The sequence below is a fragment of the Lissotriton vulgaris genome, chromosome 2_1 (assembly GCF_964263255.1).
Source record: "Lissotriton vulgaris chromosome 2_1, aLisVul1.2, whole genome shotgun sequence".
NCBI classification, from domain to species: Eukaryota; Metazoa; Chordata; class Amphibia; order Caudata; family Salamandridae; genus Lissotriton; species Lissotriton vulgaris.
Window position 1 is genome coordinate 637,247,275 of NC_141687.1, and position 13,777 is coordinate 637,261,051.

Genomic DNA, 13,777 nt, shown 5'->3' on the forward strand with positions numbered 1-13,777 from the left:
TGTGCTAGCTCACAAAACAACAACCAAATCACCCTTACCACTAAAAATGTGAGAAATAGGCAGGTTGCACACAGAATTCCACGTCAAATGTTGTTGCAATTTAATGTACACAATTTACCCAAGGAATGATTTTGCAGCATTATTCCAGATTGTATTACATTATGATATAGGCCTGAACATAGGTGCTCACAAACATTTTGCCAGGAGCAACAACATCTGGTCTGAGTTATGACCAAGAGCTATGTTGATACCAGATGAGTTGCAGTTGGGGGTAAGGTGAGTGTAAGGGAAGTGAGGCATATACATCTAGTTTCTGAATTGCACAATGTGATACCAACAACTTGGCATTAATACTGGTTTCGTATCTTAATCAGATCATGTGATCCTAGGCAATTGTTTTATTTCACTCCCCATGGCCCAGACTTTAAGGCAGCAACAGATATGAATAAAACTGTGTTTTTTGTATATAGACATCACCTGCTGACTGTGAAATAAATGTATGTCTAGATTGTACAGATACATTTTTTCAGCATTCTTTACACCCCAGACTGCCTTTTCCTCGTTTGTGAATTCTTACTTTTGTTATTACATGTTCTATTACCAGAGATTCCAGTCTTACCCTTTCTCCTTGACTTTGTACTAGATTTCTGGTTTATGTGATGATTAGAGTCTAGGACATAGCTGGTTAGGAAAGAGTATCCAACGACATTGTGCAGGGCGTTAAGACTGCAAGTAAGTATTCATTTATCTGAACTGCAGTGCTCCTAGTCTTTACCAATGTTACTTGCTCTGTAAGCTTTAAAAGGCTTAATTTACTAAATATTTGTCTACAAATTAGACCTCAAAGAGTAACCAAATGGTGTTTCATGAAAGGGCATGCCCTCGAATGTGGGCCACACCCCTTAAATATAGGCCACGCCCCTTAAATGTAGGCCACGCCCCTTAAATGTAGGCCACTCCCCTTAATGTGGGCCACTTTTTCGTCAGTGCCCGGGCCAAATTGTGATCCCAATCCGACCCTGATCAGATGGGTGTATGCCAGTGCAGTGAGTGACTACGCCTGCCTGCAGGGGATTGGGTGTCTAAACCCTTCCCTCCTTCCAAGGCAATTCTTGGAAAGCCGACTAACGGTACACCACCTATTTGTGATGTACCATCAGTGCGCCTTTCGATAGCCTCTTAGCCTCTCTGCCTATGTCTGCAAAATGATGCAGGAACAGAGGCAAAGTAGGGCTTCATCTGCATGAAGCCACACCCCCATGCAAGTAAGGGATCACCCCCTCGAGATAGAGTCAGAGCTACAGGTGCTCTCGCCGGGCACTTTTGATAACATCAGGTTGATTAATATGTGCCACATTCCAGCAGATTTTATACCATATAAATAAATAAGTAATAAGCAAGACGAGGACAGATGTATGTATTGTATTTGTTGTCTTCATTTAGTTTATATGTATAGTGCAAACAACTTTATTAGTTCACAAAGTGTAAGGATTGCCCAACTAAAAACAGGGTGTGACAGGCCGTGTTTGTTCACTTTGATCTGTGACTTTATAAATGACAGAGTTGGGCCTCCGTTCGCAACAGATGTAAGCCAATGGAATGTTACGATATGTTGATGCTGTTTATGTAGTACAACAAAGGATGTCAACAGGCAGATATGTCACTGAATGTTCAATACCCACACAGTCACAAGCAAGAGATTCCAAGGGACAGATTTACAAGAAACTGATGCAGCTGGATAGATGAGTCAGTTTCCCTGCGCCTCCATACGAAACCCTTGTGCCACCATGGATGCTCCGTATTTACCATACAGTGCACCATGGCGCAAGGATTGAACGGTTGCGTCAGAAATTCTGACGCATCTGTTGACCCCAAAAGTGACGCATTGCTGGAGTTGATCATGAAAGTGACGCAACTCCAACAATGCACCACAACAGATAGGTGAGTCCTATTTAAAAAGCCTTTCGTAATTGCTTATACCAGGTCTGAGCAGGCGTACAGATTTTGAGGTAGTGAAGGCACAGAGTGACGCAGTGAAATGTTGAAAATTTCACTGCTTCAGTTCTATAAGGCTTTTTACGTGGGAACCCTCACCCTGCATACCTTATACCTGACGCAGGTATAATGTGACACAGGGCTTTACAACGTGACACATCTCCCTAGATGCATCACGTTGTAAATGGGCTACAATGTGGCACATTGTTTATGCCACCGCAGCGTCACAAAAAGTGACGCAATGGGGATGCAAAAGTGTTGCATGGGGGTTTTAAGTTTGCCCCCAAGAGTTTCCTCCCAGCACTCTACCTTTCTGCAGGTGGGGTATGCTTCGCTCGGTCATGATGGAGATCCACTTGGCGGCATCCGTCCCTTTCCTCTTCACTCCTGCTTCGTACAGATCCTAGAATCAACAAACAAATCACTGAAGAGATCTCAAGAGAGCCGGGAATTCTGCAAACAAGCATTACATATATACATGCAAAGGGCAGAGTGTGATTGTGCAAAGCGTGCGCATACGAATGTCTCCCCTGAGTCACTCTGATGCAGGTGCTACTGGTGCCATATTGTGTCTGTGCACAGCAGTGTGCTAAAAAAAAAAGCAAAGGTCTGTGCCTAAATATCTCCTACTTCTAAACCTCACATAGGTCTGTAACTGTAGCTCTGCGGCAGAATATGTGCAAAAAACAGAGGTGCCCTTACATAAATAAACAGTAGTGGTCATCCAGGCATGTGACACAGTGTACCAGAATGCAATGGGTAGCAGCTCTGAACATCTCATGTTGGAAAGAGGTTGGAAACAAAGAAAGGATTTAATATTTGTATTTTAGTATCCAAACGGAAACAATGTTCATGCCCCTCAGTAAAGATCTATACTAGCTATGTGTCCTGCTTCTGTGCAGTTTGAGGTTAATGTTCTTAAAGTTAATTCTGTACTATTTCTCGAATACTATGAAGACAGTAAACAGCTCACTTAAACTTTCACATGGGTTTTAACCTCTTTGCATGGTGGTGTAATGGATAGTTAAAGATTTCTCCACGATGTCAAAGAAGCCACAAGCAAGACTCCTGGTACAGCCAGAGCCCTCCAATCACAGCAGGCTTCGTCTTCAGTCGCACTTTGATGCCCTTCACTATATTCATCTGAGAACCTCAATCACTTTCAGATTCAAATATGGCAGCTAGTTGTATCTGGAGCGCTGACCTCAGCTTACAAAGCTTATGAGCTTCCCTCACAAAAGTATCCAACACCGTTGTGAGGAGTAACCCGTCCGCCGAAATCTAAATCAGGCCCTTAGTAATCGCTGGCAAGCCAGCAGAATATAAAATGGAGGAAAGAAGGAACAGATGGTAGACATGCAGCCAGAGAAGCACTTTTGGAAGACTCAGATCTACACAAGTGGGGTTGAAATTCAGAACTGCAAGGGTTTCACTGTAGGCAGTAAATCTTGGACATATAAATGCAAGCTTGAAAGAAGTGAACAGGACAGTCGATAACGAGGCACAGCACAATGTCCAAGGAATGTCTAGAAAACCCTTTGCAGATGAAAAGGCTGCTATAGAAGAAAGTCAGTGATAAGACTAGAAAAGGCATTTCTTCCTCCCCGTGCATACTCAGACAGTGCATCAATACACACATTTTTACACAATAAATTGATTTACAATTGGAAGATTGCTTACCCTGGCGTCATGATCAATCTTCTCATAATCGACCACAGAGTTCTCCTCGGGCCTTTTACCCTGAAGGAAATGAAGAAACAGTTACCTATGAATGATAATCTGAGGCAAATGATCATGGCCGCTTGAGCTCTCACACCTGCTGGCTTGCGTAACACTACCTTTTTAAAAGAGTGCTCAGCCTTTGGGGTTAGTTGAGCCTCAGCTCTATTCTCACAAGTAGATACTTCCAGAAGAGTTCTTGATGCTCGTATTATACAAGATTCTACATTTCTCAACAAAAAGCGATATTGGGGATAGAAATTCAAGGGTGACCAGGATCCTTTTTAAAACTGAGGTCTTTGAGGAATGAACCGTCTTGTAGGACTCTGACTTCAAAGCCTGCCATTTAGGAGTGGAGACTACACTATCATCCTTATCAATTAGCCCTTTGTATGATGGGGCGCATGCTCACCCCTCTATCTAGGTTTCTTTTCGCAATTACCCTGAGGTCACCAACAAATGGCAAACAAATCAGTGAAGGTAATCTCTTCCCATCCGTGGTCACTTTTGTGGCACTAAATGTGGGATTACATTTTAGCTCATGGAGTTCCAAAAGGCTTAAAGCACAGAAGACTCCCTTGGCCATCAATATTAATTGGGTAATCGGAACTTAAGAAGGTAGCCTCTGGCATATTTAAAATAGGTTGACAATCCCATTTTAACTACAGTCTCTTTTTGTTTTATGTCAGTTTATTTGAGGCTAAGACAAACTTTTCTATATCTGCAATGCAGTTAGTCATATCCAATAAAAAACCTTGTTCTTTTTAGGTCGAACCGGGGCAGCGCTTGAGCGGTTCTGCCAGGCATGCTGTATTGAGGTTAGGCATAGAAGCTCTGCCCATTTCCCACCCATCTTTTCAATTGGCTCCTGTTACTGTCCTTGCAAAATCATTGCTTTTCATTTGTGAATAGGCGTAATAGTCAGTCCCTCCTTAGTACCGCCTTGTCTTTATTTGTAACCTTTCATAACCATTGGACTTTTTATTTGTGTTGTTCCACGGTCTGCAGTATGTAGTCGGTGAGCACTATTTTCTTTAATGATCTTCCCCTATTTCACCCACAAAATCGCAGCACACCCCATGCTTTTATATTAATAGTAATGTATTTATTTAAATTACAGCGCAGTCACCTTAACTATAGCAGCAGCGTTTATTTAATTATTTAATTTATGCTGTAGTCTGCTTTGACTTTAGCAGCTGAGCTTATTTGATTATTTAATTTACAGTGCAGGCCACTTTCACTTTAGCAGCCAAGATTATTTATTTATTTATTTAACAGCGTGGGCTGCTTACACTTTAGCAGCCGTGCTACAGAAGCTTCCTTATTATTATTATTTTTTGCATAGGGCGAAAGCACCCCATATGCACTTTCACTTTAATGTCGACTGCACCCCTTTCTTTAGACGCAGCTCACTGATACCTTAACACAGAGAGCAGAGTGTAAAGAAAGGGGTGTGGCCACCAATAAAGTGGTCTCACATTTGCAAGACAAAGAGCTATTGGAATTAAAACTAACAACGCCTTTTATATATGTGTTGCTTTGAAAAACACATGAATAAAAGGCATTGTCTTTTACAATGCCAGTAGATTAAGCACTTGCAAATGCGAGCCCTATTGCATTGAAAATGCTTGTTTTTCTTCTTTAATGTCAGGTAATTGAAGCTCTTCACTTTCACAACGAATCAAGTCGAGAACCTGTGAGAGACAATGGATGCTGCTAAGTATTTTGTATAATGCAGTTTTAACTTGAAGCTTGTAGACCACGTTGCCCCTGGCATCCCATAATTTCCAGCATTCTGTTGAGTAGACGACATTGCTGTATTTTGTCGATGTATCTAAACAATGCTAGCAAAGCCTTCAAACCTTGTAACACTAGGGCACCCACCAGATCAAAAAAAACTCCCAAGTGAAAGGGCCGTGTAAAAAGTAACACTCGAGGGAGATTGACTGATCCCTCTTTCACACACATCAAGCCTGCAATATTCTCAACCGAACGCTTGATGGCAGCAGAGTACAGAGCATGTGATCTACTACTACACACGATTCAAACAATGCTTCCCTTAAACGTTTGCTCAGCATTGGGCATTGGTATAATATGAGTATTCCTAAAGTTTCAGGTGTTAGCGCCCCACATACTGGCTGAATCAAGTCTTTTTCTTGTTACACGTCTCACTCTGCTCGTATTGTACGAAGTAGTGATCAGTAGTAAAGAGGCTGTAGTGGCAGCAGGACCCAGGGATCTCTGGCATCTTTTACTGAACAGCAGTGAGTTTGGGGCCCTTGGTTCCTCTCACCATCCCAATCTTCTCTGCTTCATTTCCCAGTGGCGGCTCCACCGCAATGGCGGAGGAGTGCCGCCTCACTGCCTGGCGCAGAGCTAGCAAAGGAAAAATTAAAACGAAGGTCTAGCATTGTTTAATTTTTCGTTTGCCGGCTCTGGCTGGGCTTGAGCATGGAGGGGCAGGGTATAGGTGTGCGGAGCAGGAGTGTGTGTGCACTCCCTAAGTGCTCTTGTGTGTTTGAGCAGCTGTCTCAGGCTGACCAAAACACACATGGGCACTTCGATAATCTCCAGCCCAGCTGCATTGATCAGCCGGGCTGGAGAAACCCCACAGACTCTCAGGCCTGAGTGGAGAGTCTTTCATGCGCGTTCAGGCTAATCCCTGTGCTGTTCTGCAGCACAGGGATTGGCTGGGAGTCTGTCTCGGGGGCTGCTGGGCCCTGGGAAGAGGTCAGCAGGAGAGGCGTGACGCGGTCTTCGGCCCGCGGCGCCAGGTACTTTTTTTCATCATTATTAGCCAGTGTCCTTCCCCCCCCACACCGTCTCCCGCCACATGCTCCCCCGCACACCCATCCACCACCCTTTGTTAGTTTTGGCCGCCACTGCCATTTTCTCCATTTGGACTGAGCTATTCCACTGTCATGGTAGCTTGTGGGCAAGGTAAGGTGCTCCCAGGTGATAAAAACACAGCGGGGAAGGTAGCCGGTGCCACAAAGATCTTAAAAGATAAAGTGACATTACCATCACTGCGGACTCACTACAGTCTTACCTTTGCCAAAGCAATCATCAATTTCCGGAAGTCCCCAGATGTGTCGGAGGTGATGTCCTTTTCTAAATCTGTCTTGAACACTAGAAACAACAACACAGTTGCATTAAAGTTGAGCATTAAGGTCAGGCCTGGTAAATAATATTCAGCATTACTGGTCCTTCTAACCTTCAATTGCCCCACAACAAGCGCAGGAAACACACAATCCCCTGGATGTTGGAAAGGTTATAGAATGTTCGTAGAGTGAACAGAAAAGGTACAAAATATAACATGTGTATTTGTCAAGCACACGTTCACACAGAAGGGTATCCTGGCACGAATAACAGATGTTTATTGTTACCCAACTCAATGGTCTTCATTTTATCGACCTCAGAAGGATGAAAGGCAGAGTTGGCCTGTCGGGATTTGAATCTGTGACCATGAGGTCGAACACAAGCCCCTTCAGTGGATGCATTAGTCCAGTAAGCCTCAATACCTGGCTTTTACTAAACATAAGATACCACTTGCAGGTCAGCTTTTTGGTTAAATATCCACCTTGAGTGGTATCTGCTTTAGACAATAGGTCGTAACTCCTATGAAATGATTTGCTGTCCTCAGCTCATAAGACCCCCCTCTGAATGACGCCACTGAGTTTAATATGGATGGGTCACTCGAGGAGGCAAGGTATGGTGTGACAGTGAGGCTGACACAACCTCGTTTCAGAGAAGAAACCGTGTGCTTAACCTCTTGGAAATCGCATTCATTACACATGAAACAGCTGACGGGGTTGCTGAGGTTTACTTCCAGGAACAGCATGTCTGAAGTGCAAGTAAATAGTGATGGTTGCTGTGAGATGCTTGTTCTAGGTGAGCCACCATTCTGGACATTCAAGGGCTGATTAGGAGTTGAGCAGAGGGGTTTCCTGAGTAAGTACCACTCTTTTCAATTATAAGTGACAGGTGTTCCAGCTCCTGAATTTTCCTAGGACAGGAACACAAGATCCAATTTTATCAGCGAATAAAATTGCTCTGGGATTTGGCTGCAAGTGCAGCCGTGTGCCAGTCCCCAGTCTCCGCTTGGCCCTCTGCTAAGGCAAATGGGATGCCGCTCACAAGAACCACTTGCTCAAAGCAGGTGGTAAATGTGAACATTTGTGCCAAAAATACTTAGAATTCTTTGCATATTTCTGCTTGAAAAAAGCAGTTATTCCCCATTTCATGGTGGTTAACTCATAATGGGACTGATGTATGAAGGGGTTTCCCACTTTTGTGCTTATGTGAAAATGTGTTAGGACATAGCGGCAATATTGGTAGTTAGTTTAGGAGATATCGACTGAAATCTTTAATTGCAGCCACTTAACTATGACCAACTCAGTGCCTTTGCCAGAGGAACAGTGCACAACACCAGTGCTCAGTGACAGCCAGATGGGACTTTGACTTGTACTGCAGAGTTTTACTGTTCTTCCAAAGCCAACAGGCTACATCAGAGTGGCAGGAGTTAAACAGGGCAAAACGTGTGTATGGTTATCTTGCATATTTTAGAGTGGTTTTCCCTTGCCTCAGGGCATTCTGGGCTTTTGCTTATGATAATTTAGAAGAATAAAAAGACAAGATTTCGAAAAGAATACTTGCATACACAGCTGCTTGTGTACAGATACAGATAAACTCTTCGATAAAGTGTAGCAATAGTCTGCTACAGAGTGTCCATAACACACACACACAGAGTTTTTGCTATGCACTTTCGCTGGAAAGACTAAAAGTGGAGACACACAAAACAGAATCCCATCAAAAGGGATGCATGACGCCCGACTCCGCTACGTTGCCAGCACCCTCCACCCACTCAACCCCAGACGAAAACACACCTGCTTCCGGGCCTCCATGAAAAGCACCCACGGACCCTTCTCCTGCCGGAACTGCAGCTTCACCAGCATCCAGCCAACCAAACCTCAAACAAAAGAATCCAACCACCTCAGATGCCTCGTCCTCAACACCCGCTCCGCCCGCAAACACGCCATCGAACTCTGGGACCTTCTCCACTCTACCTCCCCAGATGTCGCCTTCCTGACGGAGACCTGGCTGAACCCCACCTCAGCCCCCGACATCGCCATCCCGGAATACTACAAGATCACCTGCAGGGACCGTTCCAACAGCATCGGAGGAGGAATCGCCATAGTCCACAGAAACACCCTCAGAGTCTCGACCAACACCGACGACACCCTCAGCACCGCCGAACACATACACTTTCAGATCCACACCGACCCCAACATCACCCTCAGATGAACCCTTGTCTACAGACCCCCCGGACCCTGACCACAGTTCAACGACTCTATCGCCGACTTCATCAGCATACATGCCCTCGCCTCCAGACTACATCCTTCTCGGGACCTGAACTTCCACCTAGAGAACAACAATGACACCAACTCCACCACACTGATCGACAACCTCGCCAACCTCAGACTTAAGACAGCTCGTGACAACACCAACCCACGCCACCGGCCACATGCTGGACCCCATCTTCACCACAAGCCCCCACGTCACCTTCAGCCACACCACTAAACCGCACTGGACTGACCACCACTGCATCCACTTCCCCTTCAAGAAACCCACCACACACCACCGCACCCAACAAATGCCCGACGCTGCTGGAGCAAGATCACAGAAGACCAGCTAACCAGCACCCTCACCCAGAACCCACCTGCTGACTCCGCCACCCTAAACACCGCCGCCCACGACCTTAGACAGTGGATTGACGACTGCGCCAACACCCTAGCCCCGCTCAAGACACCCTCCAACAACCACACCAGCAAGAAAGCCACCTGTCTCATTGAAGACCTCCAGGCCTCCAAACAAACCTGCCGAAAACTGGAGAAGAACTGGCTCCGCGAACGAAGACTGGACAACTACGCAGCCCACAAGAATGCCAACCGCAGACACCATCAACTCATCAGAACCGCCAAGAGGGCCTCCTACAAAACTGCCTGAATAACAACGCACACAACAGCCAAGAGCTCTTCAACATCGTGAAGGAACTCTCCAACCCCAGCTCCAACACCAACGACATTCCACCATCGCAAGACCTGTGCGATTCACTGGCCACCTTCTTCCACCGCAAAATCATTGACATCCATGACAGCTTCAACGCCACGATCCCCCGACAACCACCGCCCCCACGACCACCACGTGCACCAAACGCCTGCTCTCCTGGACCAACGTCAATGAGGAGGAAACCAGCGAGACCATGAACACCATCCACTCCGGATCACCATTGGACCCATGCCCCCAGCACAGCCATCGCACCCCATCTTCGGAAAACAATCAACACCTCCTTTGAGATAGCAACTTTCCCAGAAAGCTGGAAGCATGCCGAGATCAACACCTTACTCAAGAAACCCAAGGCGGACCCCAAGGTCCTCAACAACTTCCGAACCATCTCCCTACTCCCATTCACGGCTAAGGTCACAGAGAAAATCGTCAATAAACAACTGACTCGCTTCCTCGAGGACAACCACATCCTGGACCCATCCCAGTCCGGGTTCCGCTGCAACCACATCACCGAGACCGCCCTCATCGCCGCCACGGACGACATCATGACCCTGCTTGACAAATAAGAAACAGCAGCCCTCATCTTCCTTGACCTGTCAGCCACCTTCGACACGGTCTGCCACCACACACTACGCACATGCCTACGCGAAGCCGGGATCCAAGGGAAGGCCCTGGACTGTACAACATCCTTCCTCTCCGCCTCCCCCCCTTCCGCTCCACGGCCACCAAAATCATCTGCGGAGTACCCCAGGGCGCTTCCCTCAGTCCGACGCTGTTCAACATCTACATGGCACCCCGCGCCCACGTCGCCCGACAGCACAACCTCAACATCATCTCCTACGCCAACGACACCCAGCTGATCATATCCCTCACCAAAGACCCTCACACAGGCCAAGACCAACCTCCACGAAGGAAGTAAGGCCGTAGCCAAATGGATGAGGAACAGCCGACTGAAGCTGAACTCGGGCAAGACGGAGGTCCTCATCCTCGGCTCCACCCCCTCAGCCTGGGATGACTCCTGGTGGCCTGCAACCCTAGGAACAGCCCCAACACCCACCGACCACACACGCAACCTAGGGGTCATCCTCGACTCCACCCTCTCCATGGCAAAACAGGTCAACGCCGTCTCCTCATCCTGCTTCAACACCCTCCGAATACTCCGCAGGATCTTCAAGTGGATCCCTAACGAGACAAGAAGAACAGTCACCCAGGTCCTCATCACCAGCAGGCTGGACTATGGAAACGCCCTCTAAGCAGGAATGTCGGCCAAGCTCCTAAGGTGATTGCAACGCATCCAGAACGCGTCAGCGCGTCTGATCCTCGACATCCCCCACCGCAGTCACATCACACCACACCTGAGAGACCTGCACTGGCTCCCCGTCAACAAGAGGATAACCTTCAAGCTCCTCATTCACGCACACAAAGCTCTCCACAGCATACCTCAACACTCGACTCAACTTCTACACCCCACTCGCCCTCGCCACAGTCCCCCGCATCCGAAAAGCGACCACCGGTGGCAGATCATTCTCCCACCTCATCGCCAAGACCTGGAACACCCTCCCCACCAACCTACGTCAGACCCAGGACCTACTGGTCTTCAGGAGACTTCTCAAGACCTGGCTCTTCGATTACTAGCAGGACCCCCCCCTCCCCCCCCCCCTCCACCCCCCCAGCGCCTTGAGACGCTCACGGGTGTGTAGTGCACTCTAAAAGTGTTATGATTGATTGATTGATTGATTGATGCATCAGATGCCCGGATGCTCAGCCATCATTTGCGCCACTGGACCACTTACTTTCCTTGTAGGCTGCCTGGATTGAATGCAGCTCTGGGTTTGTCCGCGAGCAGATGATTTCTATGAGGGTATCTTCGTCCGTCCCCAAGCCCTGAAAAAAACAAAAAAGTATTGTATAACACTTTACATTGGATCTGCAGTACATGGTCAACAGTACAACATGCAGAACAACAATTAGAACTTCAGGGGCACTGCAGCCCCCTTGCGAGCCAGGAGCAGGGATTCTCTGTCACACCTGCACATATCACAGGCTGCCTTAGAATGACAAAGCAGCCACCCAGCGAGGCTAGAAGCACCAACGGGAACAACACTGCGGACCAGAGAATAGTCTGGTCTGAAAGATGCTGTCCGGGCCTCTTCCGAAGCCTGGCTCCTTCATGAGTTAGATTTTATGATGAGGACCTCGGAAATGTAGTAAAACGAGAGAGAGAGCGGAAGAGGAGAGAGGGGGGTCTCCACTGAAAGGTTCTGGGTGCCCATGTGTCTCCTGTGAAGGGATATATTCGGTGCATGGCATCACCAACTGAGCATAGAGAGACACTGAGCGTGTGTGCTTATGTGTGTGTGTGTGTGTGTGTGTGTGTGTTTGTGCACGTGTGTTTGTCCAGTGACAGGGCACAGAGCGTGTAGGCGTGAGTTTCTTCTGAAAATGGATAGTGTGTGTGTGTGTGTGCATGTACAGGCATAGGGCACACGATCACAAAGCATTTATTTGTATTTATCTTCTGGCAATGGACAGTGTGTTTGTGTGAATGTGTGTATGTGCACATGTGTGTTACCAAGGCACAGTGTCTGTATCTGCTATGACAATGGAATGTGTGTGCGCGCGACTAGAGTGTATGTGCACAGCGGTCCAGTACCTTTAGTGTTGATAGTACGTGTGTGTGTGGGTGTATGTGTTTTCCAAATGTCACGGCCATGGAAATGACACACTCAGCCTGGATGTTTCCCTCCACTGAGCTGCACAGTGAAATAAAAAAGAGACTGAGGTTGATAGACAGTTTATTAACTATTGCAGTGCTAGGACAGATTTTTCAATGCGCGGAATCACCGCTTTATGACACTAGGATAACCTTGGAGAGAAATTGGACGGGAAATCTTGAAGTGCACTAACTTCACCAGAAGAGAGAATGCCCGTTGCCTCACAGAATAGTGACTCTCAGTTATTCACCACATTGCTCCCTTCCACTAAAAAGATCAAAACCCTAAAAATCCCTGTATATAAACGCACTGAGGATTACACTATGTTCACACATTAGCATAGACTAGGATACCGAACTCCAACGGTGACCCCACTAAGACCACACTGTGACCCCTATCAATGCTGACCCGCACTTGAAAAGCCCGGGCTTAAATAGTTCAGCCACTGTTTTCTAAGACTGTGGTGGTAATTCCACCCTGATGGATTTAGAGTCCGACAGCGGTAAATTTACCACGTCTGCAGCGAATCATCAGATTCAGCGTGACCAGTATCCTCTAAATCAGTCCCTTAGAGTATGTAAAGTGCTGCCATCTTGAGTGGTCTATACTATTCTAATCCTTGCCGAGGCCATACTAACCCCAGATTTTACCTAAAGCTTAATGCCATGATCATGTTTACTTTTCTTCTAAACCTGAGGTTCTGTGGAAAGCACTATGGCACAATTCTAGATTATGTTTTATGATTTGAGTTTTCTGTTTCTGCTTTTTGAGTGAAATTTGTTTGGTAAATTCACCTACCTGATCCATAGTGGACCATGCACTAGATTTGTATGTTTGCCTGTAGAAAAAGATGCATTCATTGCAACAAAATAAACTAATTGTTAAATGAGAATCACATTGAGAAAGAGGCGCACAGAAATAACAGCGACAAAACTCCTATTGCCATCGTCCTCACCAGCTGCTAGAAAAGCATGTGACTTGCAGTCAGAGTGAAGGGCGCAGCTTGCATCCCATCGGTGTCCTGAGGCCACCTCTCTGCACTCGTTCATCAATGGTGCCATTTTAAGCCGCGCAGCTCCACTCGCGGGAAGTGTAACTAACAGTTGTGATCCCTCCATCTGGATTTGGGGCTCGTGACATATCTCGGGTGATTTATATGTGCTGCCAGAATCCCCCACCTCTGGGCCAACAGCAGATGGTGACCTTCTGAGGTCCACTGTAGAACCAGACATGGTACCTGTACTTGCCTAACTATGAGCAGGGGAGAAGTTTGAACCTCGCCA

The 13,777-nt window shown here is 46.9% G+C and overlaps 1 protein-coding gene across 1 annotated transcript in view; it reads right to left on the minus strand.

Annotated features, from left to right (window-relative positions):
* Positions 1-13,777, minus strand: part of ANXA2 (annexin A2) — a 94,072-nt gene that overhangs the window by 8,632 nt on the left and 71,663 nt on the right. Inside the window, exons 6-9 of the mRNA XM_086955804.1 lie at positions 11,574-11,664; positions 6,764-6,843; positions 3,676-3,735; positions 2,305-2,398 (exon numbers count right to left, since the gene is read on the minus strand). Of these exons, the coding sequence (XP_086811930.1) occupies positions 2,305-2,398; positions 3,676-3,735; positions 6,764-6,843; positions 11,574-11,664 (325 nt within the window). The remainder of the gene's footprint in view (positions 1-2,304; positions 2,399-3,675; positions 3,736-6,763; positions 6,844-11,573; positions 11,665-13,777) is intronic.